The following is a 25432-nucleotide window of genomic DNA, read 5'->3' on the forward strand; positions in this document are numbered from 1 at the left end:
CACGAATTCAATCGATCGCTTCATCTATCATTAATGACGCCACCACGTACACATTACGTAACTTTCCTTCCTACCCACCAATATAATGCTCTTACTCGATCCGCCATGGCAGCCTTTCATTTCGATCTCTCCATCTCCAAAATTATATTATTCAATAATAATTCTCTCTTCACTTTTCTGCCAACATCTCCTCTTACACCTGCAGCACCCTACCACGTGTCTAGCTTCAATTCTTGTCGCCGTCAGCCGCACTCGTTTCTTGAATCTCCGATCACTGCACCGCCGTCGGTCTCGCTCGCAGTCCGGCACAACAAGCTAAGAAGGTCAGTTACGTTGCATTAGATGTTAGTGGATCGGATTTATATGTAATTAAAGGCTTATATAATCTTAGGTTGTGTTTAATTTGGTTGGAATATGAGAATTAGAATCAGAATTAGAATTAAATACTTAATCATTAGAATGAGTTTTGTGAATGTATTTTTGCATGTTAAGTACTTGGGTGGAATTTGGATGATATTGATGTTTGGTTATGTATGATCTTATACTTGAAATAAAAGTTTTAAATTAAAAATACAAAAATAACCAGAATATTAATCTTAAGAGTGAAAATTGAGTGAGTAGGCAATGCGGTGCGGTGAGGATGCAACAAAATAAGTAGGTGATGAAATAAGTTGGGGTAAGACTTGAATTACTGGAATGATACATGATTTAAATTAGGTAATGAATTTTGTAATTATAAGAGTAATCAAATCCTATACCGTTGTTTTAAAAAAGTTGTGAACCAAATAATGCGTATAACTCCTATTTTCATTCCTTGTACCTAACTCCATGAACCAAACACATTCTTAGTTTTTTATTTTTTTATTTTTTTTATTTTTTTTTATTGAGTACTATTGACTATATTACAAGGTAATATCTGTTCTATACTTTATTTATTACAAAAGTTAATACCCTACCACCGGAGTTCAATCCTGTGAGCTTCCTTCAAAAAGAGCCACAGAGATGCTATCTGAGCACACCCTTAGTTTTGAAACAAAATTTTTAATTTGTTCGTTCTAAGCACTATATATGTTGTTCTAAGGAATTTTGTTTTCGTGTTGGTTTGGCTGCCTGAATCTTTACGTGTTAGTAGTTCGCTATAAGTAATCATGAATTAAATGTGTTCATTATTAAATGATTTTAATGCTCTTTCTCTATCCCAAATGATGGTACATCATATTATAAATATCTTTGTTTATATTTTGTTAGACAAAAATTACTCTTTTCTATTATAACTTCTATTATATAATAATGTTTGTTATTTTCATGTTTACCGAATCAAAATATTTTTTTACCAATTAAAAAACATGATTCTTGGTTTGTTACATTTCATTTCATTTGTTAAATATGGTATATTTTAAATTTTTATGACGAACTATATCCATAGAAATTTTATTAATTGTATATAATTCTTTTTAAATTTAAAATGCATCAACACAAGTATTTTTGAATCTCTAAAATATAGTTAAAATATAAGAAGGTGGTGTGTTTAGTTTAATCTAAAAGATGAAATAAGTTAATATTACTATTTTTATTTACTGGCATAGAAATAAAAACCTTATAGGATTAACATTTTATAATATATAGGATTTCAACCTTATTTATAAATCATTTTAAACCATATCCAATAAAATTATACATATTGGAGAAAGTCCTTTATATTGGGCGTTAAATTCCACACTCCCGCTAGCAGTATAGTATAATATTCGGTATACAAGATTTCCTACATATAAAATTACATAGTTTTTGTTGTTAATAAAAATAAAATACTATTACAAGTTCGACCCAATAAAAGCAGTTGTCTATTGATCTTTTTTATTTAAGCCGGTAAGCTATGGACAACTTAAATTACTTTACCTCATTGTGATCTTTTGTCGGCTAGGGTCACAAGGCGAAATTTACCATGTGTACACTCTCATCAAGTAGTGGCTATAGATTTCTCTCGTCATATAAAAATAAAATATTATTTTAGTCACTTTTTTTTTTTTATCATATATTGTAACAAAAACATAACTTGTAACAACCAAAAAGTAGTAAAAATATTTAAGTTTAATTAATTATTATATGCGTAACATTTTTTTCCACAATTAAAAACAAAAATGTCATTTTCTCTGATATGACATTTTTCATAATAAAATGTTTCCGTGTATGAAAAAGATGACCAGCAAAAGCTAAGCCACCGCAATTTAATTATTTTTGTCGCTATAGAGTATAGTCAAATCCAACAAAATATTCCACGCAATTATTTCTAATAAAATTTACTATTTATGAAAACGATGGGTGAAACTAGATTTGGTATTGTAGTTTATTCAATTCTTTTTATTTCCATAGTTTTTTTTGGTTACCTTATATATATATATATATATATATATATATATATATATATATATATATATATATATATATAGATTATTTGCAACAATGATGTCTAAATTAAAAAATTTACGGTTTATATGTATATTTTACTCAAAAATCTAAAATATTTATCGTACTGAAATTACTCCATAATATTTATACATGTAGTATTATTATTGTAGGTGTGTTTTTTTGGTATTTGACTCTTGGTATATAGACTATTTATTAATTTCCATAAAGTTTATCAATTTATGGGTGGTTTTCATTTCGTATAGGAAAGGAAAAATCGCGTGCTTTTAATAACTTCTATTGATGGATGGAAGTTTTCCAAAAATAAAAAACAATTCAAGCATCTAATGCTTTTAGTAAAATCTTTGAATTCAATTAATTCCTCATAAATAAAAAAAAAAATATTTTTTTGCCAAACACCTTGTGGTCTGGCACCTTTGTGGCTCATTTGAGGAAAAAAAAACTATAGGATTGAACCCAAATACCATTTTGTAATAGAGTCAATAGTACTTTAAAAAGTTAAATATATATTTTTTTTGTTGTATTTAATTAGGATTTCAATTAGTATCATGTAATTTTTATTTAAAAAAAATTATATATATGTATCAGTTGCATTGGGTCAGACAAAGGAGTGTGTTGATTTGCGATGGAAGGAAGAAGAATGCAGCTATGGCTGGTATGTGTGTTATCCTTTTCGCTGATTCTTGTCGCAGTTGAAGGGTTGTTTGTCAACATTACAATTCTCAAAAGCGCCGTGAAAACAGGAGCTGGTAAGAGCGGTTTACTATGAGGACAATTTTCAGTTAAGTTTAAGAGTGGTCTATTGGACTTCTTGATTTGCGTTGATTATCTATCAACAATTTAAGTCGATTTACTTGTGATCCTGAGTCTTGAAATCGGGCTTCATCACATTGATTAAGTTGGAATACAAATAGACTTTAAATGTTTTAACAGATTTTTGTTTCTTAATGAGTTGATGTTTTGTAGTTTGTTTGGATGGGAGCCCACCGGCTTATCATCTCGACAGAGGCATTGATAATGGTATCAACAATTGGCTAATCCAATTAGAGGTTGGTTTAAACTTTCAATTGTTCTCACACCCTGCTCGCTTTATATTATAATAATATTAAAAGAATCAAATTAAAATACTCTATTATTATTTTGAGTGTAGATAATTTTAAAAGTTGTTATTAACAGGGTGGAGGATGGTGCCATAACATTACAAATTGCCTTGCTCGAAAGAAGACTCGTTTAGGATCCTCCAAGGAAATGGCTTCACCACTAGCTTTCTCTGCGATTTTGCACAACAAACCTGAATTTAACCCAGGTAGAAAAAAAAAAAAAAAAAAAAAAACTATGGTTAATATATGGTTTTGTTTCTCACATCCTTTTTCTTCTTTTTCGAGAGATTAAGAACAATCGAACTTCATTAAAATTTCTAGATTTCCACACATGGAATAGAGTCAAAATCAAATATTGCGATGGTGCATCTTTTACCGGTGATGTTGAGAAAGTCGACCCGGTTAGTTATATTGATACTTTCTTCTTTTAATTGGACCCAGAGACGGAGGCAGTATGGGGGCAGCTGCCCCCACTCCCCACCCTACCCCTTTATATATATGTATGTATATATCGACATATATAGCTTTAAATGTTGTATAAAATATATATTTATGTTCAAAATACTAATTGTTAGAGTAGTTTAGTTGATAGAACTTTAAATTTACATTTGAAAAATGTATGATCATAAGTTCAAATCTCATTAAAAACATTTTTCCTTATCTTCACTTATTTATTTTTTTAGCCTACTTTTATGAATCATTCAATTAACAAATTAAAATCTTTTTTAGTCTACTTTCTATGAATCATTTAATTAATGTAGTATACAAGTTTATATTATACTTCATTGTATTCAAATTATTTTATTTAATTGATTATGTTTCATATTTTATCATAAATATTTTTACATTTTTACCTCACTCAAGTATATTTTTGACTCCGACTCTAACTATCGTTTAATATATCAAAAACATGCTATTGTAATTTATAATATATTTTATATTTTAATCTTATTATGACTGTGTGATATTTGTCATTGATATTCTAACGTCATTTAAACTTCGCCCCCAGTCAAATATTTTTCTGGCTCCGTCCCTGATTGGACCTATTATATTGTACTCATGGGAGAGAGCATATTGTTGTTTTCAGGCTACCAATCTTCACTTCCGAGGTGCAAGGATTTTCCCGGCCGTCATCAATGACTTGTTGGCAAAGGGAATGAAGAATGCCAAAAATGTAACAATTTATTGATTGAGCACTTTAATTTCCACCCTTCATTTCTTCTATAATGCCACAAAAATGGCATTTTCATGGCGGCTGAATCACAAATCAAACTGTCTTTGTAGGCTATTCTATCCGGATGCTCAGCTGGGGGATTGGCTACAATCTTACACTGCGATAAATTCAAAGAGCTTTTACCAAAGACTGCTAAAGTAAAATGCTTTTCGGATGCCGGTTATTTTGTTAATGTGTAAGACTTCTTACACATTATATAATACTTCTCGGGAATTTCGAGTACCAAGTTTGTAAATTTTTTTTTTTTTTTTGTTAGTAAAGGTTTTTTTTTTTGGTTTTACAGGAAAGCCATTTCAGGAAAACCAGTTTTTGAAGAGTACTATAATGATATTGTTAATTTACATGTGAGCATCTTTAATTCTTCAATATTTTTGCAAGTAGATTTTGTCTTTTATTTATTTTTATTTTTATATTAATTTAAACTTGGTTAATTTTAGGGATCTGCTCAGCATTTGCCCAGATCATGCATCGCAAAGCTAAAACCAAGCTTGGTAAGATACATGTACACACAGGGCGGACCCAGATTTTTTTTTCAGTGGACGAAATATTAAAACAAAAGGGATAGCTTAAAAAAATAAACACTTGCTCTACTATTTAGGCTAACTTATTTTATGTTAATATTAGCTATTTTCTTTTATTTATACTAAACCTTGTACTATATATATACATACAAAGGTTATAAATAGGGTGGGGGTGAGGGTGGAGTGAGTGGGGGCAGCTGTCCCCACTGTAGGTCCGCCACTGCACACACATACATAGTATATATGAAAAGTTCTGCAATATTGTCTCGTGTCTTATATTTGGTCGTGTTGTACCAAAAAACAAGACATGCTACCGCTGTACTGGCGGATATTATAAAAGTTAGAGAAAATTTCAATTTTGGTCACATGACTATAAGGGCATTGTTAATTTCAGCACCTGACTTTCAAAAGTGTCAATTTAATACCTTGACTATGTAATTTTTGTCAATTTTGGTCACTCTGGCCGAATTGACGGTCAAATTTGGCCAGAAAATTTTAATCAAATATTTAGTCTATAATCTGAGGGGCAAAATCGTCTTTTGATCATTTCTAGACTAAATGTTGGATTAAATTTTTCCGGCCAAATTTGACTGTCAATTTGGCCAGAGTGACCAAAATTGACAAAAATTACATAGTCAAGGTACTAAATTAACACTTTTAAAAGTCAAGTGTTGAAATTAACAATGCCCATATAATCGTGTGACCAAAATTGAAATTTTCTCTAGAAGTTATAACACACCGACACTTTGGTTGTGTGTGTGTATATAAACATATATAATTTTAATTTTATTGATGTTGATAAATTTAAAAATTTTGCAGTGTTTCTTCCCTCAAAATGTGGTTTCAGACATTAAGACACCACTGTTCCTAATAAATTCAGCCTATGATCATTGGCAGGTTTGAATAATGTAACTCAAAATGTTGTAAAATATTCTTATTTTAATTTCATGATCAGATAATTATGGACAACTTATAAATTTATTGATTTTTATTAATTTTCAATAATAAAAACAAAACTTCAGGTTAGAAATGCCTTGATTCCTGCCGTCGCCGATCCCTCCGGGGAGTGGAACAAGTGCAAGGCCGACATAGTTAATTGTCTGCCTAACCAACTCAAAACTCTCCAAGGTAGTTAATTCTCGTTATTTCCTCGTAACACTTTTTTTTTTTTTTTCTTGTATTTCTGGGATGAAATTAATCGAGTCAAATCTGTAGAGTATAGGTTGGAGTTTTTAAAAGCATTCAACGGATTAGAACCTTCCAAGGAAAGAGGGTACTTTATCGACTCTTGCTATCTACACTGTCAGACTGAACTGCAGATGTTTTGGCACATGCATAATTCTACGAGGTTGTCTAACAAGGTAGTTAACCAACTAACACGTATTACAGTTATTTAATCATTGTCACGTGCCGAATCACTAATGTTAGTTGTTATATGAATGGCGGCGGTGCAGACGGTGGCGCAAGCGGCGGCGGATTGGTTTTTCAACAGAGATTTGTTTCGGAAGATAGATTGCCCTTATCCCTGCAACAAAAGTTGCACCAAAACGGCCACTTTATTATTGGACGACCGTGATCTATGATCCAATATAATCATATTTTCTTCATAATTTTATACAAACATATAGAAGGAAAAGTAGTGCTACAAATAAATGGGGGAATAATATTTTCTAAATTGAAAAGGAAATAGGAAAATGGGTATAGGGAAACTAGATAGACAACAGTGGAATAGATTATACAGGTTTTTGAGTATATAGCTTTGTACTGTGTAATTTCATTTCATGCATCATTTCAATATATTCCAAATTCTCAATCTTCAAATAAATAATCACAAATATAGAATAAAAAAAAAGAATATAATACACCCACAATCAATACTGTTCAAGAATGTACATTAGTTAAACTCTCTGTCTTGTGATCCTGAATATTAAAAAAAATGTTATTCATATCAAATAATGTACTAAATCTAACAATTCAAATTCAGTACTTATAAATTAATTGATTTTACTAATAATTGACAAACAAAATTGGATCCAATTAACAAACAACACTTGCCCATTCCTGGTAAAAGAGGAATTTACAAGATCCCTATTACAGAACAAATGGAAAAAGCAAAACCGTACTTTCTATATAAAAGGAAACTACGTTAGCAAACTATAAAATGTGCAACATACAAGAAAATTAAATTTTTAAAAAAAAACACAGACACACACAAGAAATTGCGTTAGCTTCCTAAATTGGAGTTTGATGTTGTATCAAGACTTGTTGGCTTGATAAAGTTGATAGAGTTCATGGCCATTTGGCAGTGAGTGAACGAACTCTTCTGGAACCAAACACTTGTCATTTGAGTACAACTTTTCTTGAATCAACGATGACCCAACAAGACTCTCAAGTTCTTCATTCATAAATGTCTCCCCAGTTTCCTGAAATATTATGAATGCACAATATAACTGTCAAGGCATATGATTAATATGGATAATTGGGATGTTAATGATCATTAAGAGGGGAACTCAAGCATTGTAACATCTAATAATTAATCGATTAATAATCTTGTTCACAAAAGACTGAAATTTACCTGTGATGAGTGGTGGCAGGATTGAAGCACCGAAAGTTGAGTTTGCATGAACTTAATGTACTTGTAAGCGGCCTGAAACATCTCGGCGGTGTTCATCTTCTGGCCGCCGGGGATGAGCTTCCCCAGCTCCTGCGTCTTCTCCGTGATCCTCCGCCTCCTCTCCCTCGCCGCGATGCTCTGAGCCGACAGCGTCTTGGCGCTGCAGTTTCCGTTATCGTTCTTCTTCACCGCCACCTCACTCTCAGCGCAACCACAATACGCGGGAATGGGAGCGGCCGGGAGCTCCGGGAACATAGGCAGAACGCTTTCTGAAGACGGCGGCGGCGGCGGCGGCGGAGGAGGAGGATTCAAGTCTTGGAGCAGAGGAGGGTTGGGAATGAAGACGCCAAAACAATTCTGCGTAATCTCCGGGAAATGGTCGTGGTAGAGCTTCTGGCGTTTCGGGTGGGTCTGGAACTCCACTTCTTGCGGAATGGAGTATTCCGGCGGCGGCGGCGGCGGCGGAGAAACGTAGTTGTCGGAAAAAATGAACTCGCCGGAGTTGAAAACAGGATCAAAAGGAGACACCGCCGACTCCGGGAGAACAAAAGCGTGGTTGTTCAACCCGAAAAGAAGCTCAGCCGCCGGAGCTTCAAGCTGATCATCATCCACCATTTGAGGCTGCGCGAAGAAAGGCGGCGACGCCATAACAGCAGAACCGTCCAAGGTTTCGCAAAAGTTAAGGTGCTGATCATGAACAGTTCCCCAGTTGGAGCAATAGCTTAAACTCGCCATTTCAAGAATCTTTCAACTTCTTCTGAAAATGATCGATAACCAAAATATGAAAAAAATACAGTTAGTGTAATAAGCAGACAAAAAAATGGATATATAATTGACAGATACATATAGAGAGAGAGAGCGATACCTGCGACAGAAGATACTATGTTGTCTTTAAGAATCCTAGATATGATAAAATGTTGTTGAATGACAGTAGACAAAAAAGTGAAGAAGCTTCTATTCAAGATTCTACAGTTGCTTAGCTAATGCCTATTTTACAGAGAGAGAGAGAGAGAAAGACGTGGGAAGTTACAGAGAGAGAAGGAGAGCAGTTATAATTTTCAGGAGTAACTAACTCCCCTAATTATGAGGGTATTATTTCACCAATTAATCCATCATCTTTCTTTCAAGGCTATATTTAACCCTAAACTTTTGATATTGTTAATTCAATTCCACCATAGATCGGGAATTAATAATTTCTAATGGTTGTTGTTACTTCCACTCATAAATAAATTATGGGTAAATGTTCTTTTTTTTGCCATAAATTTTTAGTGCACAAATTATACAAGCTAAGTACAACAATTATCATATTCCATTTTTCAATAAAAAATAGTAGAAGTACTCCATGGAGTATAACTTTCCGTGTCCCACCAAGTCTCAAATTTTATTAGAAGTAAGAAATGGGAGTAAAAAATGAAAGTATCTGTAAAATTACTTTTTTCTCTATGATAGATAAAAGAAAGAAAAATACAATTGCAAAAAAATGTTTTTTAACTTTTTTTTTGGTCAAAAGTTAATAATATTTTGCCTTATTTTCTTTATTTTTGTAATACATAATTATGACCAATTAAATTATTTTAAGTAAATTAAAAGTCTAAAAGACGCAAGGACATTAAAATGGGAGTAACTAACCTATGGACTAAACACAAATAATCAATAGTAAAGGGGTGAGAAATATAAATTTTTTGCAATTAGCATGGACATACTGTAATTTATGGTGAATTTAGGGGTTTCTTTTAATCCTTCGAGCGTTATGGCCCATTTTCCTGGGCAAATGGCGGCTACATATTATCCCAAACCGTTACTTCTTCCAGATTTTATCCTATTTATTTTTATTTATTGATTGAATTTTGGCACATTTTATTTATTTCTTTGCTCGCAAAAGACGAAATTCTCTCGTGAGTCTTGTCCTCGCCTCTCATACTTCAGCCCAATAAAATTCATTAGGTGGAATGATCAGTGGTAGGGAATATCCCGACCGACTTAAGCTCCACCACGACCGATTTTGCCTTTGTCTTTTTCTTCTGATCTTTGCAGGTAGCAGGTCGGGCTTTTTCATGAAGACCCCGGTCGGGAACGGCCGGAAGTTGCCCGAACGCTGGTGTCGATCACCGAGCGGTAGCCCTTTGACGAGAGAGCTGGCGAAAGGACGCGAAAGGACGCGTGGCGGCTCTTCATGATGACAGACAGGGCACCCGGGAGGGTGACACGTGGTGGCTACGTGGAAGACATGCCGAGCGGCCGGAATCCTGTCCCCGGCACAGCGGCTATAAATACCCACAGTAGCTACAGTGTAGGGGACTTTTGGACGATCGATAGGTTGTTGTTAGAGAATCCCGACCGCAGTCAGTCGGTACTCAGAGCAACCAAGTAGATTGTACTTAGGGCCTCTATTGTGATCAATAAAGTCATTTACTTGCTTTAATTGGTCTCGTGTTATTACATATTGCTTACGTATAATTAGCAGTATCATTTTGGCGCCGTCCGTGGGGATCCGTGCAAGAAACCAACGTCTTGACGAGCACCCGATCTCTATATCAACATGTATCCGTGGGCACACAACAACTTTGCCGACGACCAGGCGGATGCGGCGAGCTCCTCCGACCACTATGCTACCCAACAGCAGGGTCAGACGATGGACCTCAACCTCAACCTCTCACCACCGCATCCGTCAAATGCATACCCGGCCACCCAGCAACCGGTGAATTACATACAACCGGGATACCCAACACCCGGTCTGCCATACCAGCAGCAGCCGATGATGTATCCCGCCCAGTATCCGTACCCGGTCCCACCTCCGCCATACGGGTATTGGCCAGGCCAACCGATGTGCTACACTTCCCCGGTTGGTTATCCACCATATACGCCTGCTTACACAGCTCCAGCCGCCGCCCCTCCAGTACAACCGACCGCACAGGTAGAGCCGCAGCGTCAGTCCGCGTCCCGGGCTCGACGCTCGGCTCATTCGCGGTTGGGGTCGGGGGGAGCTGATGCGATGGAGGCACCAGCTCAGGCCGTCCAAGCGGAGGATCCTGAAGAAGTTGCCCGAGCGGTGGCTTTTGATCGTCTTCGACCGGAGATGCGCCAGCGTTTGGGACCCCAAGACCCGAACCGCGGGCAAGAAGACGTACAGATGCAGGAGGCTAGCCAGGAGGCTTCATCTGGGTATAGCGGGTCGAGATCTCACCGACGGCGACGCGCTCGGGATACAGCCCAAGCCGCTCAAGCCGCCGAGCTCAACGAAACCCGAGGATTACTCTATAACCTCCAGGCGGAAGTTGCGCAGCTCAGGAATGCGTACCCTGCAACGCCCCCGGTCAACCAATCGACCCTGCACCAGACGCCTTTCACAGCAGCGGTAATGGCCCAGGCGTACCCGCTTGACTTAAAGGTCTCTGGGGAGAAGAGTTATGACGGACGGGCGGATCCTGAGGCCCACGTGAATGATTTTTTCAGCAACATGATGCTGAAGGGCGTTTCGGACGCCGTGATGTGCAGGGCCTTCTACTCGACCCTCACCGGTCGGGCGGCAGAGTGGTTCCGTACCCTGCAACCGGGGTCGATCGATAAATTTGAGACCCTGGCGATCAAATTTGTGAGGAAGTTCATTACTTCTAAAGTGGTGAGGAAGTCCTACATGTATCTCGAGAAGGCCAAGCAATTAGAAGGGGAAAGCTTGACCGATTTCCTCATCAAATGGAAAGCAGCGGTCGGGGAGGTCGAGCCTATGGACGATGCGACCGCCACCCACATGCTTCACATATCTCTCCGGGCGGGACATTTGTATCAGGACTTCATCCTACACCCCTCGACCAGTTACGAGGAGGCCCTTCGGAGGGTCACAGACTATGCCAACGCCGGCGAGGCGAATGCCGTAAAGCGCTTGCAGGAGGTCGGCTCTTCGTCCCATAAACCGGCCGGCCGGGCGGAGCATCGGTCAGGAGATGACAATCCCCGATCCCGCACCAGGCCTGGCGAGTTTACGGCCTTGAACCGATCCGCAGCGGAGGCCATGCAGTACGCCCAGTCCTGCAATCTCATCAAACTCCCCCATCCCGATCGAGACGGCCCTGACAAGAGTAAGCACTGTGCTTACCATCGATGTGCTGGGCATGATACCGAGGAGTGTGCCCACTTACGCCAATTGTTGGAAGATTTGCTTAACAGGGGGAAATTGGACAAGTGTGTGGGGAAGAGAGAGGACAACAAGAGGAACACCGAGCGGAGGGATCATAGACGTTCCCATCACCGCTCTGATCGATCTGGGCAAGACAGAAGGGACGATCGACGGGATGATCGTCATGATGACCGACGAGACCCCGACCCTCCGTCTGGTAGCCGCCCGTCCGGAAAGCCTACCATCCACGTCATTTTTGGTGGACTGGAGGATGCTTCCCGACCGCGGACTAATTGCCCGGTCGCTATAGTGGATTCCCGGGGAACCGGGAAGAGGCAGAAGATGGAACCCATAACCTTCACCCTCGAGGACCAACCTACCAGCAGCGACCACGGCATGGAGGCGCTCGTGGTCACGATTGACGTTAAGGGGACAGACGTCCAGAGGGTTGTGGTTGACACGGGCAGCAGTGTGAACGTCTTATACTTGGACGTGTTTGAGAAGCTTGGCCTCGACAGGAAGGAGCTGACTCCGGTCGGTGTACCACTGTCAGGATTTACCGGGGCTCTTATTTACCCCGAAGGAAAAATAACGCTCCCGGTCGAGATCGGCACACCTCCAAAGTCGATCCAAACGGAGCTGGAATTTGTTGTGGTCAACCTCCACTGCGTCCACAACATTATCTTGGGCCGACCCGCCATCATGAAGATTGGTGGGATAATTTCTATGCCCCACCTGTGCATGAAATTCCCCACCCCTAACGGGGTCGGCGTGGTCCGGGGCGATGTCCAATCCGCCCGGAAGTGTTACACCCGAGCGGTCAATAGACGTGACTCCGGTCCATCTTCCCGGGTGAACACCATAGCCAAGGAGGAGGCTAAGGAACGGAAGGAGCAGCCTGAGCCTTCCGAAGAAATAGAAGAAGTTCCCCTATCCGAGGACCGCCCGGATAGGAAGATCAAGATTGGTCGAGCCCTCACCCCCGAGATCCGAGCGGAAGTTCTGGCCGTGCTCCGGGAGTATGCTGATATCTTCGCATGGGGGCCCGAAGATATGCCTGGGATCGATCGATCGGTCATCTGTCATAAGTTAGCCGTCGATCCCGCAGCAAAGCCGGTCGTGCAGAAGACACGACACCTTTCTTCCGACCGCCGCGAATTTGTCAGAGAAGAGGTCAAAAAGATGGCGGCGATCGAGCACATCCGTCCGGTAGTCTATCCCGAGTGGGTGGCAAATATCGTTCTTGTTCCTAAGCCCCCAGCATGGAGGATGTGCATCGACTTCACGGACCTCAACAAAGCCTGCCCGCTCGACCCGTATCCTCTACCGAGCATTCACCAGATGGTCGACGAGACCGCCGGGGCCGAGTTAATGAGCTTCATGGATGCCTTTAAGGGGTACCATCAGATCATGATGCACCATGAAGACGAGAGCAAGACAGCCTTCGTGACCCCGGATGGGCTGTATTGTTACCGAGTGATGCCGTTCGGCCTCCGGAACGCAGGAGCCACCTACCAGAGGATGGTCAACATGCTCTTTGCCGATCTATTGGGCCGAACGATGGAAGCTTACATCGATGACATGCTGGTCAAGAGTCGGGACCGATCCGACCACACTCGGGACCTCCATGAGTGTTTCCAGATCATGAGGAAATACCAGTTGCGGCTGAACCCGACCAAGTGCACGTTCGCGGTTCAGACCGGCAAGTTCCTCGGTTATATGATGACCAAGAGAGGAATCGAGCCTAACCCGGCCAAAGTAAAAGCGATTCTGGACATGCAGCCACCTTCCACCGTTCGGGAGGTCCAGCAATTGACCGGTCGGTTGGCAGCCCTCAGCCGGTTCCTCTCCAAGCTAGCCGAGCGCGCTTTACCTTTCTTCAAGGTATTGCGGAAGGTTAATGGATTCGTCTGGGACGAAGAGTGCCGAGCGGCTTTTGATGAGCTGAAGGAATATCTCATGTCACCGATCGTGCTCTCAAAGCCCGAGCTCGGAGAAGAGTTAGACGTGTACCTCGCCGTGTCCGATCGCGCAGTAAGCGCAGTGTTGTGCCGAACCGATCCGGAAGGGGTCCAGCGACCGGTGTACTATGTAAGCCACGCGCTACATGGTCCCGAGCTCCGGTACTCCCGGCTAGAGAAGGTCGTCTGCGCCTTATACATTGCCGCGAAGAAGCTGGCTCCCTACTTCCAAGGTCGAGCAATTCGCGTGTTGACCGATCAGCCGATCGGGCCAGTCCTCCGAACTGCTTCATCGTCAGGTCGCCTAGTCAAATGGGCGTTAATGTTGACCCAATACGCGATCGAATACCGACCGAGACCGGCTATTAAAGGTCAAGCTCTTGCGGACTTCTTGGTCGAGTGCACCGCCCGGGATACCCGACCTCCGGAGGTCGCGGATCCCGAGGCTGAGTGGTGGTCGCTGGCTACAGATGGGTCAAGTAGCAAGAAAGGGGCAGGAGGAGGAGTGGTGGTCACGAGCCCGGAAGGATTCAAGGTCTATTTTGCTCTCATGTACCAGTTCCACCCGACCAACAACGAAGCCGAGTACGAAGCGTTCGTTAACGGCTTACAGTGCGCTCGGGACTTGGGGGCTGAATACATCCGGGCTCAAACCGATTCCGCGTTCGTGGTTGGACAAGTTCTCGGAGACTATGAAGTCAATGGAGAGCGTCTGCAGCTTTACCGAGATCTTGCCATGGAGAAGCTTGCTCAGTTCCGGGGGTATACCGTCCGACACATACCCCGATTGGATAATGCCGACGCAGATATTTTATCTAAATTGGCTCAAGATGCCCCGGAACACATGTCGAAGATAGCTCGGATTTTGGTGATCCCGAGACACAGCATTCATCGCCTACCGGTCAATCCCATCCAACCAGTAGAAGACAATTGGATCACCGATCTAAAGGAGTACCTCGAGCACGGTCGCCTCCCAGACGACCCGCAACGTGCTCGGAAGGCCAAGCTGAGAGCCCCAAGGTTCCAAGTCTTGGACGGTCGTCTATATAGGCGATCGTATGGAGGCCCCCTCATGCGTTGCTTAACCGCATTTGAGGCCGATTTAGTTATGAAGGAACTGCATTCGGGAATTTGCTCTTCACATCAAGGAGGCCGATCCCTGGCCCGTCGTATCATGCTGATCGGGTACTATTGGCCGTCCCTCCAGCTAGACTGTGAAAAGTTAGCTCGGGAATGTGAGACGTGTCAATTGTACGCCCGGATGCCTGGACGACCGGCAACCTTCTATCAGCCGGTCACGACCGCAATTCCCTTCGCTAGGTGGGGAGTAGACATCTTGGGCCCCTTCCCTCAGCTCTCCGGTCGGAGAAAGTTTGTGATTGTCGCCATCGATTACTTCTCCAAGTGGATAGAAGCTGAGCCCTTAGCCACGATCACCTCTCAGCAATGTGCTCGTTTTCTTTGGCGAAATGTGGTTTCCCGCTTTGGCGTGCCCGTGCACCTCATCAGCGACAATGGCCGCCAATTCGTAAGCCAATACTTCCAGAACTTTTTGGCCACGATCGGGAAGACTCACGTCCGGTCGTCGGTGGCTTACCCGCAGGGAAACGGTCAAGTGGAAAATGCAAACCGGACGATTCTGGAAGGTCTGAAAAAGAAGCTGCATTCGGCTGGTCGTAGTTGGGCCGATGAGTTGCCATATGTCTTATGGACTTATCGGACGACCCCGAGGGAAGCTACTTTGGAGACCCCTTTCGCCCTGGTTTACGGAGCTGAAGCCCGACTCACGATCGAGGCTTGGATCCCGACCGATCGAGAAAGAACCTACAATGCCGAGGAGAATGAACATGCTATGGCGGTGGATCTCGATGGGGTCGAAGAAAAAAGAGAGCTAGCCGCTCGGCGTATAGCCGAGTATCAGAAGCGCGTTAAGAGTTCTAAAGATGTTCGGGTCAACCCTCGTTATTTTCAGGTTGGAGATTATGTTCTACGACGAAGGGAGGCCAGTCAACCTTTGGAGGGCGGAAAGCTAGCTCAAAATTGGGAAGGGCCGTATATCATCAGTGCGGTTATACGCCCGGGTACATACCGACTGGAGACGACAACTGGTCGGGTAATCGAGGGGACTTGGAATTCCGAGCACCTCGTTATGTTTAGGCATTAAGCCTATTTTTTGTAATTTTTGACGAAGTGGGGGCTTGACCTGCGAGTAGGTCCCGGTCGTCGGTTGTAATTAAGCTTTATAATTGTAAATACTCGTTTACCGCCTGCGAGCGGGAATGTTTTAATGTATATACGATCGGTGTTTGCTCGACCGCTTGCATGCGGCGGCCCGGTCGGTTATTTTCTTTACCTTCAGTGCACGCAGATCAATCTATCTTCAAGCTATACCGACCGAGCGAATCTATCGACCGGTCAGATGCGCTCCACATCGGCGGACATTCGAGTCACGCCATTGATCAGGGAAGCCAGGGGCTCTCAGCATAATTCCCCGATCCGTCCAACTTCTGTCCACTATCGCACCCACTCGTGCCTCGAGGGCACAATAGTGTGGGGGCTGGGATAAATGGAGTGTTGATAGGCCCATATCGCTCGGTATATCCTGACCGTGGGGCTTACTTCCTTTTGAAAAATTCGTCAAGACCTGGAGACCGGGTAAACTTGGTCGGGTAGGTCAATATTATGACGAATCCACTTCCAAAAATCGTCAAGGCCGGGAGATCGGGTAAACTCGGTCGGATTGGCCAATTTTATGACGAAACATCAGATGTGCGACCAAGCCATAAGGCCCTGAGGTCGGGCGTTAGCAGGGTCGAAGCAGTGCAAGACTAGGCCATAAGGCCGCGAGGTCGAGCATTAAGGATCAGCATTTACACGACTAAAGATAAAAATGTGAAAAGAAAGAACGAACAACACGAGTTAAACAAAAGAGAAATTTTATTCATCATCAAAAGGTGCCCGGTACAAATTCGGGACCGGGCTCCCGGTCAGTAGTCCTTTAAAAAAAAAGAAGAAGAAGAAAAAAAGCCTACTCTACTTCTTCGTTTCCCGAGCCCCAGCAGCCGTTTCCTTCCCGCTCGGGGTGGCCGCAGATGTTCCACCGGGCTCAGCCGCTCTTTCTTTCGGAGCAAAGGGAGAGGGGCCAGGGTCAGCTAGGTCGGGAGGAAGGGCAGACAGTACGAGTTGGAGGTCGTCGCCTTCGAGGGCTTCCCCCAACCGTTTCTGAGCCTTTTCTAACATCTTCCTTTGGCCGGCCTTGAAGGCCCACCGACCAAAGGAGAGAATCAGGTCCTCCCCGACCTTGGTCCTCCGAGCAGCTGTGAGGAAGGCCGAGCCGATCTGATCGTCCTTGAAGGCCGAATGGGCCAGCTCTTCCGGGCTCTCCAGGCGGGTCTTCAATTCCTTGTTCTCGCCGATCGCCCGCTGGGCGACCTTCTCTGCAAGGGCCCGGTCTTCCTCGCTCTTCTTCAAGGCCTTCTGGACTTTCTCCAGCTCGGCCTGAACGTCCTTCACCTCCTGAAGACGCCGGGCGGCCATCTTCTTGTGCCGGTCGGCTTCCTCGGCCAGCATTGCCCGACCTTGCAGGAGCTGAGCCGCTCGGGAAATCTGCAAATACAAAAGGATGTTCGAGATTAGCCCGAACGGGGGCACTTGCATAAGAAAATGAAAGCCACTGGGAGGAAGCTTACCTCGGCCAGGTCGTGGCCAATCCTCTCGGCCACCTGGGTCGGGGACATCTTCCCCAGATCCTCCTTGGCTGGCCCGGCGTTGCCGATCCGGGCCAGTATGGACATATTGTCCTTTTCTCTCCCGACCGAGGGGCTCGGGCTACGTTGCTCCCGGCGGCGCTTAATACCGCCCACCTCCCTCACGCCCTGCTCGGGCACTTTCTCTTTTTCCCGGGCGACTTCCACCCGAGTGATCAGGACGTCAGAGGGCTCGACGATAAAGCCCTCGCCCGTCGTCACGGTCGAGGTACTTAGTGGTCGGGCCAAGGGAATCTCCTTTTCCCCGGCGGGCTTCGCCTTCGCCTTCTTCTTGCCACCAAGGGAGATCTTGGCGGGCGGGGGAAGGGGGGCCTTTTCATCACCGAATTCTGCCATAGCTGCAAACAAAGAGATCAAGTTAGTGTGATCGAGGCATAAAGTTAAGTCGGGAGGGTTAGCTTGAGTTAAAACCTTTCTTCGTTCGCCTCGACGGTTTGGCGACCGTCACGCCCATCGGCACGGGCAGGTATTTCTCCTGTAGCTCGTATGTAGGGGGCGGGAGTTTAGCCGCCTCGAGACTCTCAGCCGTTCGGAAGATGGTATACTCGTGCAGCTCGCTCGAGATCCGACTGACCGTCTCCCTGAGCGCTTGCGTCTCGTCCGGCACCACTTGTTTCCGAAAGTGGGTGCTCCAAGCGCGGTCAACCGGGAGGATCCAGGGGTCGTATTTGAGGGAGAAAATCCTATTCTTCCACCCCCTGTTGTTCCCGGGCAGGCCTCTGATTGCGCACATGTTGGCTCGGGACTGGAGCATCAAGAACCCGCCCCCGTAGCTGCCCGGGAGAACTTTGACTTGGTAGATGAAGTTGAACAGCTCCATCGTACAGGCGGCCTCATGCCGAGCGCATATCTGCGGAAAGCAGGCGATGATCCGATGCGAGTTGGGGCAGATCTGGGCCGGGACGACCCGGTAATAGGCCAAGAAGGCGTTCAGGAGGGGGGTAAAGGGAATGGCGATCGGGGCCATCAGGGAGTCGTAGTGCATCCCGATCCACTTGCCCCGATGACGATCGATGACGTTCCCTAACTTCCGGCTCGTGTCGAACTCTACCCGACCCCCGAGCTTCTCGGCAATCCTGACTGCCTCACCTTTGGTCAGCCGGCTCATTTGCTGTTCGACGTTCTCGCTGTTCAAGAATTCGAACTCTACGACTGCTGGTGCGGCCGGCCCAGCAGCGTCTTCCTCAGCCAGCTCGGGTGTACTTTCCCGGGCGCCTCGCCGTTGAACGGCGTCCGGGTGGTCCCCAACCACCCGGATGGGCGTTTCCCTAACGCCTTCGGTCGGAGATCCTTGTCTCCCCGACGTGGTTCCTTCTTCTTCTTCTTCTTCGCCGGAGCTCCCCGATCCGCTTGAGCTAGAGCTCGACGACCCGGATGAGCTGGACGACGTGTCTTGTGCGGCGGCCTGCTCGGGGGCTGGCGACGGTCGGTAGATAGCTTCGGGGGAGTAGGACATGATGTCCACCTCCTCGTCGCTGAGATGCTCGACCCCCTCGTCATAATCCGCGATCGAGGCATTCTGACTGTCAGAATCCGTCATTTCGATCTACCTAAAGGTCGGTCGGGGTTAGTAGAGGACTTAAAGTGTCCGGGACAGTTAGTTGACCTAGAAGTTCTACCTAAAATGGAAGCATAAAGAAAAGAGAAGGCTTGAGAACTTACCGAATGACGGAACTTCGCGGATGAAAGCTTGAAAGTCCTTGCTCGACTGCCTTGCAAAGGTGCTCTGCTCGGGACTCTCTGAGGGTACCGATTGAAGCAAAAGAGTGAGGAAAGTTCAAATGAGGGCCTCAAGGGCCTATTTATAGGAGGGCATTTAGGCGGGAAAAGAGTCCACTTGCGTGACACGACTGGCACTGACTCCGAGGCGACGGTTGCAGTCGCAGAGGCCGGCAGTGGCCGACACGTTGCGAGGAAGGGAATGACAGCTGGCAGGTCGGCTTGGTGGCTGACGGTTCGGCTTCTTCATCCCGTCCCGTTTTTTCCCGAGGGATCAAAAAGACCCGGGCTTGGGGGCTTTTGGTAGGGAATATCCCGACCGACTTAAGCTCCACCACGACCGACTTTGCCTTTGTCTTTTTCTTCTGATCTTTGCAGGTAGCAGGTCGGGCTTTTTCATGAAGACCCCGGTCGGGAACGGCCGGAAGTTGCCCGAACGCTGGTGTCGATCACCGAGCGGTAGCCCTTTGACGAGAGAGCTGGCGAAAGGACGCGTGGCGGCTCTTCATGATGACAGACAGGGCACCCGGGAGGGTGACACGTGGTGGCTACGTGGAAGACATGCCGAGCGGCCGGAATCCTGTCCCCGGCACAGCGGCTATAAATACCCACAGTAGCTACAGTGTAGGGGACTTTTGGACGATCGATAGGTTGTTGTTAGAGAATCCCGACCGCAGTCAGTCGGTACTCAGAGCAACCAAGTAGATTGTACTTAGGGCCTCTATTGTGATCAATAAAGTCATTTACTTGCTTTAATTGGTCTCGTGTTATTACATATTGCTTACGTATAATTAGCAGTATCAATCAGCTTATCATATTGAATGTAACTTGCATTCACTTCTAGATTTAGCTCGAATTTCTTTAATTTTTTTGTTTTATTGTTCCCAAAAGTTTAAATCCCTAACTCTAATGGCTTCACACACCCCGGTTAGACAGAGTATTTGGGAGAATGTAAATCATGGTAATTCAGTTGAATACAGAGGTTAGACTTTTGCTTACTGCGCACAAGGAATCCCCTTTACTGCTGCTGGTGAGACCCGATCGCGGGTCATTGTTCCCAAATTTCACCCCTGCAACCAACTGAACTGCCCATGCGGGCTATAATTCAATTTATTCATACAACTAATGGATGGGAATATTTTATTGAAATATAAAGTGGATGTAGCTGGACTAAAAACGTAATTGAAGTAGTTGGCGAGGATAGCCTATTTTACATGGTATTTTCAACAGAGTTGAAAATGTTGTATACCCTCCTCCTCCCCCTCAGGCCTCATCATCATAACTTTGGAATAATGGAACCCTACATGAGCCACGGTGCAAAAATATGGCAACTAATTTTAGTATAATTTACTTACAAAATTACTTAGATCTTAACCTTCCAAATTAAAAGTAAAAAAGAAAATAATAACATATATTATGTTCTTCTTCAATTTTTTTTTTTTTATTATGAAGCCATATAGCCATTGGCATGCAAGAGAAGATCAGAGAAGAGAGAGTTCGATCAGATCAGAAGAGACAAGTTCCGAAATCAGGAGCTTCATTCATCATATCCACTACAGATGAGTGCCTCAGACCTTCACTGTGGACAGTCCAGTCCGACATTCCCGGGAAATGGTATGCGACTGCAGGGGAGTTCGGGTTGATCAGTATATCTTCCTGCATTATTTCCCCGATTCTCGTGAGTACGCTGTACGCCAGGCTCCCGAGAATCCGGGAGTATGCTTCCACGATTGAATGCCCGATGTCCTGCATGCATGCACGAACAAACGTATCTAAGGACTACACATCGATGATAATGCAATTACGTACCTACTGCCACTACTGGAAATTATGGAATTTCCGACCACCTGAAAGTGATCTTAAATCAAGTCGAAAGCCTTATTCCGATCCAGAAAAATCTTTGTTGCTATTTCCGACCACTTTTTGCTTTCGACTTGATTTAAGATTACTTTCAGGTGGTTGGAAATTTCATAATTTCCAGTAGTGTGCTACTCACTTTGCTGTGTTGGATCTTCATGTTGTCGACGAATGTGTGTGGGAGGTTCGGGTATCTGATTTTGATCTGCAGCAAAAGAGCTTCGGCTTTGTTCCGTAAATGCTCCATTCTGTCCACCTCGGCTGATGGATCTTTCATGAACGACCACGTTGACCGGGGAGGAGGCCCGTTTTCTGCTTGATCTTGGATTCTCTCTTTCCACATCAGAATCGAAGTTTCCAACTTGTTTATCACCTCCAGAGCAGTATTCTCGGATTTCAGCTTCAGGGAATTGAACATGTCCACCGATGATGATGGCTCTGTCGTCAAAATCTTGTACAGTTCGTCTCCAAGGCATAACTTACTCGTCTGTATGTAATAGTGAAAACGAAACGGTGGAATAAAGTTTCTGAATGGTTATTTCACGGGGGAAAATAACTATAGCAAGAGAGAGGTGACTTGCCTTGGGTAGTGAATCCGTGATGATTGATGGAACGGGCATTTCGTACAACACATTCTCGTTGATCGCGGTGGCCGCTTTGAATATTTGATTCACCAATTTACCGTTGTCCAGAAGTTTCTTTCTTTCAGCATCAGATAGACCGCTTTGTGGAATCTGGGTAATAGGAACATACCACCTTTTGCTCTGGCCAACGCTTTTACCACTTTGGCCACCATCTTCACGGCTACCAACTTCAGCATACCAGAACTCAGAATTATCCATTGAATCCAAGGTATCCTATCGTCCAAACACACGAGAAAAACGGTTGTCAATTTGGTGATAGGTAAATTGTTTTAACTTTGTTGGAGTAAACAGACCACCTACAATAAGCATCGAATCCAACTTCTGGAGAGCTGGAAGATTCATATGGATGTCTTGACGAACTTGTGATGTCATTATCTTCTCAAACAAGAAATAGAATCTCGGAATCAGTACATCGTTGTTGTTTTTAATGTAACGTAACCGAACAAATTTCAAGAAATACATACCTCGAATGTAATCCCATTGGCGCCACTCTGCTTTGCAGGAACCAACTCAACCATATATTTGGTCGGGGAAAGCAACCAATCCATTTCCATTTGCCATTTCCGTTTGTTGTCCTCAGAAAGTGGCTCCAATTTCATCATATCGCCAAAGACAGTCACTGTAGATCAATATATATACAATATTATCCACATATCAATATTGTTTTTAATGTGTGTAACAGTGTAAGTATACCCGAAAGATTTGTTATAGCATTCGACAATGCTAATGCAGTGGAAACGCCCTTGCTTCCTCCCGTCATATCCTCCCCGAGCAACAACTTTGAAAATTCTTCTTTCATTTTATCCACTTCCGAACACCCAGTTCTATAGCCCGAGTCTTGCCTGTCCCAGGAATGTTGAGGGCTTTCCGAGGATTCCCACTTGTCACTGTTGTCAGCTCCCGGATCATCTGTCTTTGCTTCTGTCCAATGCGAAGAGAATGATCCAAGCCCGGTATTGCTTGAAACGCTGCTTGAGTCATCATCAAACAAAGAGTCTTCTGTAACGCTTTTATCACCTCTGCTACTTGGGCTTCCATTTTCATGGGACTGGCTTTGCTCGATGCAGCTTTCAAGACCGTCGTAAGTTGTAACTCCTGAAAGTTTCAATTTTTAGTCTACCCGAAGATATAAAATCAATAAAAAGACAAAACTAACAACGTTACTGTTCCATAATTGCAACCATAGTTACAATTCTAGGAGGTGGTAGTCCAAAGAAAATCGAAACATGAAAAACGTGAATTAACCTATCAGTGTGCAAGTGAATCTGAACAGGAGGAATGCCAAAACAAGAGACGAAAAGCATTTCAAAATACGAGTCCCATAGATAACGACTTCTCAATAATTCAAGGCCCACTAGTAATTCATTGCCTGTGCATCAATAGAGTAGAATAGTAGATAGCACTGCACAGATGAGATTTATGCGGTCCCATACCATCTTGAAAACTTGTCACGCATAAAAGCCTTCAGGCTCACGATTACAGAATGACATTAATATTACTGCAGTCATAGTGAGATAAACGTGACTGACTTAAATGTGCCATGGTCAATAAAAACCTGTGGTGCCACCTGCTAATGGTGGGGCTGCTTATTTAAGATAGAGCTAACTTTGCCATCGAAAGAAAAAAGGAAAAAAAAAATGGAACAAAAGTGCTTACCGTTTTGGTCATCAAAGTCAACACTCATCTCTCGTTCTCTTGAACAACAAGATATTCTGTTTCGCATCACTACCATCTTTCCACTTAAGCAGCAATGGCACGCTACAATGTCTTAAAATATAAACCAACAGTAAAATGTCAACAAAAAGAAAAATAGCAAATGGATGCCCTTTTACAATAATTGTTAAACATGTAGAGAATTGTCAATGCCCACCAAAAGTTTAGACTTTAGACCCACTGGCAAAAGAATCACTTTTCTTTTTGGTTTAAAAGTAAAAGTTTATGAGGATAAACTTTGAAAAGAGGCAAATGCATGAACATAAACATAAACAAACCAAAAAGAAAATTGGTGAAAATGTACATAAATATTGGTGCTAACAAAATTTTGATGCCTTTGTGTAAGTCACTTGTTGCTCTCAGGTGCCCCTTTTTGCATAATAGTACCTGATTGGCCCCCTTCCCGAGTCCTCACTCCTCAGCCACTGTGCCAAAAGGAATATTGCAAACAATATTAGTATTAACAATAAGATGGCCCATACCCCATTAGCTTCAAGATTTCATAAACTAAGGAAGAAGTTCCAATAACTCAGCATTGAGACTCCAAGTTGTATCAGAGCCAAATGACCAGAAAAAAAGTATAAAACAAATAAATCTGAGCCCAGGGCAATCAGTACCACTTCTACTCTACCTCTTGAAAAAATGGAGTCAGGACAAAATTTTCATTACCATTTACCAGTAAAGCTTAGAAAGTGGCAAAGAAAAAGTTAACAAAAGTGTCAGGAAAAAAATAGACATTTTAATAATTTCATGGGAATTTACAGAGAGAGGCAAATATATAAATAAAATTTATTTTTAAAAACAAAAAAACCCAGGACAAGAGGAAAGAATCTATCTTTTTTTTTTTGTTTGTTTGTTTGGTCGTTCTACAAATTTACCTCAATCTGGATTTCACTTTCTTCTTTTATGTTCATTTTTATTTCTGGGTGTTCATAGATTTCAATGATCATACCCGGGCCCCAAGGCCTGATGTGCCTTCAATAAGATTGGATATGGATGAGGCAGTGCCATTTCTAAAAAGATTAGACAAAATTGAGAGAGAAAACATGGTTTAAGGAACAAAACAAAAAGAAAACACGAAACACCACATAACAATTACGTAAAATCCGAAATCCAAAGATTAGAGATGGCAATTCCGGATCAAAACAATGCAGTTTCGTTGAGGAAAGAAATGATGATGAAGAAATGAACATAAAATTTACAGGGAAAAGAAGAATTGAGAAATGGGGGAATTGCAGACCGACCTGGATGGGGAGCTCTAAAATCTTGAATCATCAACGCATGCACCTTGGAGGGTTGGGAGGGGGGGTGGGGGTGGTCTGGTGATTACGGTTGAAGGTGAAAGTATGGGGGGGCAGCGGCCAGAGAAGATGGCTCCGAAATTAAATACGACATTATATCATGGATATAAGGAAAAGAAAAACCAAACATGAAGAATGCGTGTCTTCAATTCAATTATAATATTCTCATCTCATCTCAATTCTCAAGGAATAACTGGCACTAGGGACTGTCGCGTGTCTCCTACTACTATATATATTTCTCACTACTCATTAATGTTATCATTTTTAATTATTTAAGTAACGCCCTATAAATATTACATCTTTAAAATTTTTCTATGGTATACTGTCAATAATATCAAATATAATTATGTATGGAATTTATGAATGTATTAAATAATATTAGTGATGGGATAATTATGGATAGATCCGAGGCGAACTGGACCTGAAGCACCAAACCCGGGCAAGCAACCCGGCCTCGATGAGC

General features: G+C 43.4%; 3 protein-coding genes across 7 annotated transcripts; 1 reads left to right on the top strand and 2 right to left on the bottom strand.

Annotated features, from left to right (window-relative positions):
- Window positions 1-8: 8 nt before the first annotated feature.
- Window positions 9-6932, top strand: LOC109149822 (pectin acetylesterase 8-like). Of its 2 annotated transcripts, none has more exons than XM_019297830.1 (13): window positions 9-323; window positions 3005-3173; window positions 3391-3473; window positions 3601-3730; window positions 3846-3925; window positions 4612-4698; window positions 4809-4933; window positions 5042-5102; window positions 5196-5249; window positions 6099-6176; window positions 6302-6407; window positions 6495-6640; window positions 6734-6932. In XM_019297830.1, the coding sequence occupies exons 2-13, from the start codon at window positions 3050-3052 to the stop codon at window positions 6860-6862; spliced, it is 1203 nt and encodes a 400-aa protein (XP_019153375.1). In that variant the 5' UTR covers window positions 9-323; window positions 3005-3049; the 3' UTR covers window positions 6863-6932. The 2 variants fall into 2 exon arrangements, with proteins under 2 accessions (XP_019153375.1, XP_019153374.1); XM_019297829.1 differs by having other exon boundaries at window positions 3013-3173.
- A 602-nt stretch (window positions 6933-7534) lies between these two features.
- LOC109149235 (transcription factor bHLH52-like) lies at window positions 7535-8928 on the bottom strand. The gene is made up of 3 exons (XM_019296895.1): window positions 8759-8928; window positions 7855-8650; window positions 7535-7702 (listed from the first exon to the last, which is right to left on the bottom strand). The coding sequence occupies exons 2-3, from the start codon at window positions 8626-8628 to the stop codon at window positions 7535-7537; spliced, it is 942 nt and encodes a 313-aa protein (XP_019152440.1). The 5' UTR covers window positions 8629-8650; window positions 8759-8928.
- Window positions 8929-20592: 11664 nt separating this feature from the next.
- Window positions 20593-25128, bottom strand: LOC109149821 (rop guanine nucleotide exchange factor 14-like). Of its 4 annotated transcripts, none has more exons than XM_019297828.1 (9): window positions 24913-25128; window positions 24056-24093; window positions 23612-23722; window positions 22649-23050; window positions 22420-22574; window positions 22256-22330; window positions 21893-22168; window positions 21451-21798; window positions 20593-21200 (listed from the first exon to the last, which is right to left on the bottom strand). In XM_019297828.1, exons 3-9 carry the CDS (start codon window positions 23685-23687, stop codon window positions 20961-20963), a joined length of 1572 nt encoding a protein of 523 aa, XP_019153373.1. In that variant the 5' UTR covers window positions 23688-23722; window positions 24056-24093; window positions 24913-25128; the 3' UTR covers window positions 20593-20960. The 4 variants fall into 4 exon arrangements, with proteins under 4 accessions (XP_019153373.1, XP_019153371.1, XP_019153372.1 ...); XM_019297826.1 differs by having other exon boundaries at window positions 23991-24093; XM_019297827.1 differs by having other exon boundaries at window positions 23612-23713; window positions 23973-24093.
- Window positions 25129-25432: the final 304 nt, after the last annotated feature.

Source organism: Ipomoea nil, unplaced genomic scaffold (genome assembly GCF_001879475.1).
Source record: "Ipomoea nil cultivar Tokyo-kokei standard unplaced genomic scaffold, Asagao_1.1 scaffold2159, whole genome shotgun sequence".
Lineage (NCBI taxonomy): Eukaryota > Viridiplantae > Streptophyta > Magnoliopsida > Solanales > Convolvulaceae > Ipomoea > Ipomoea nil.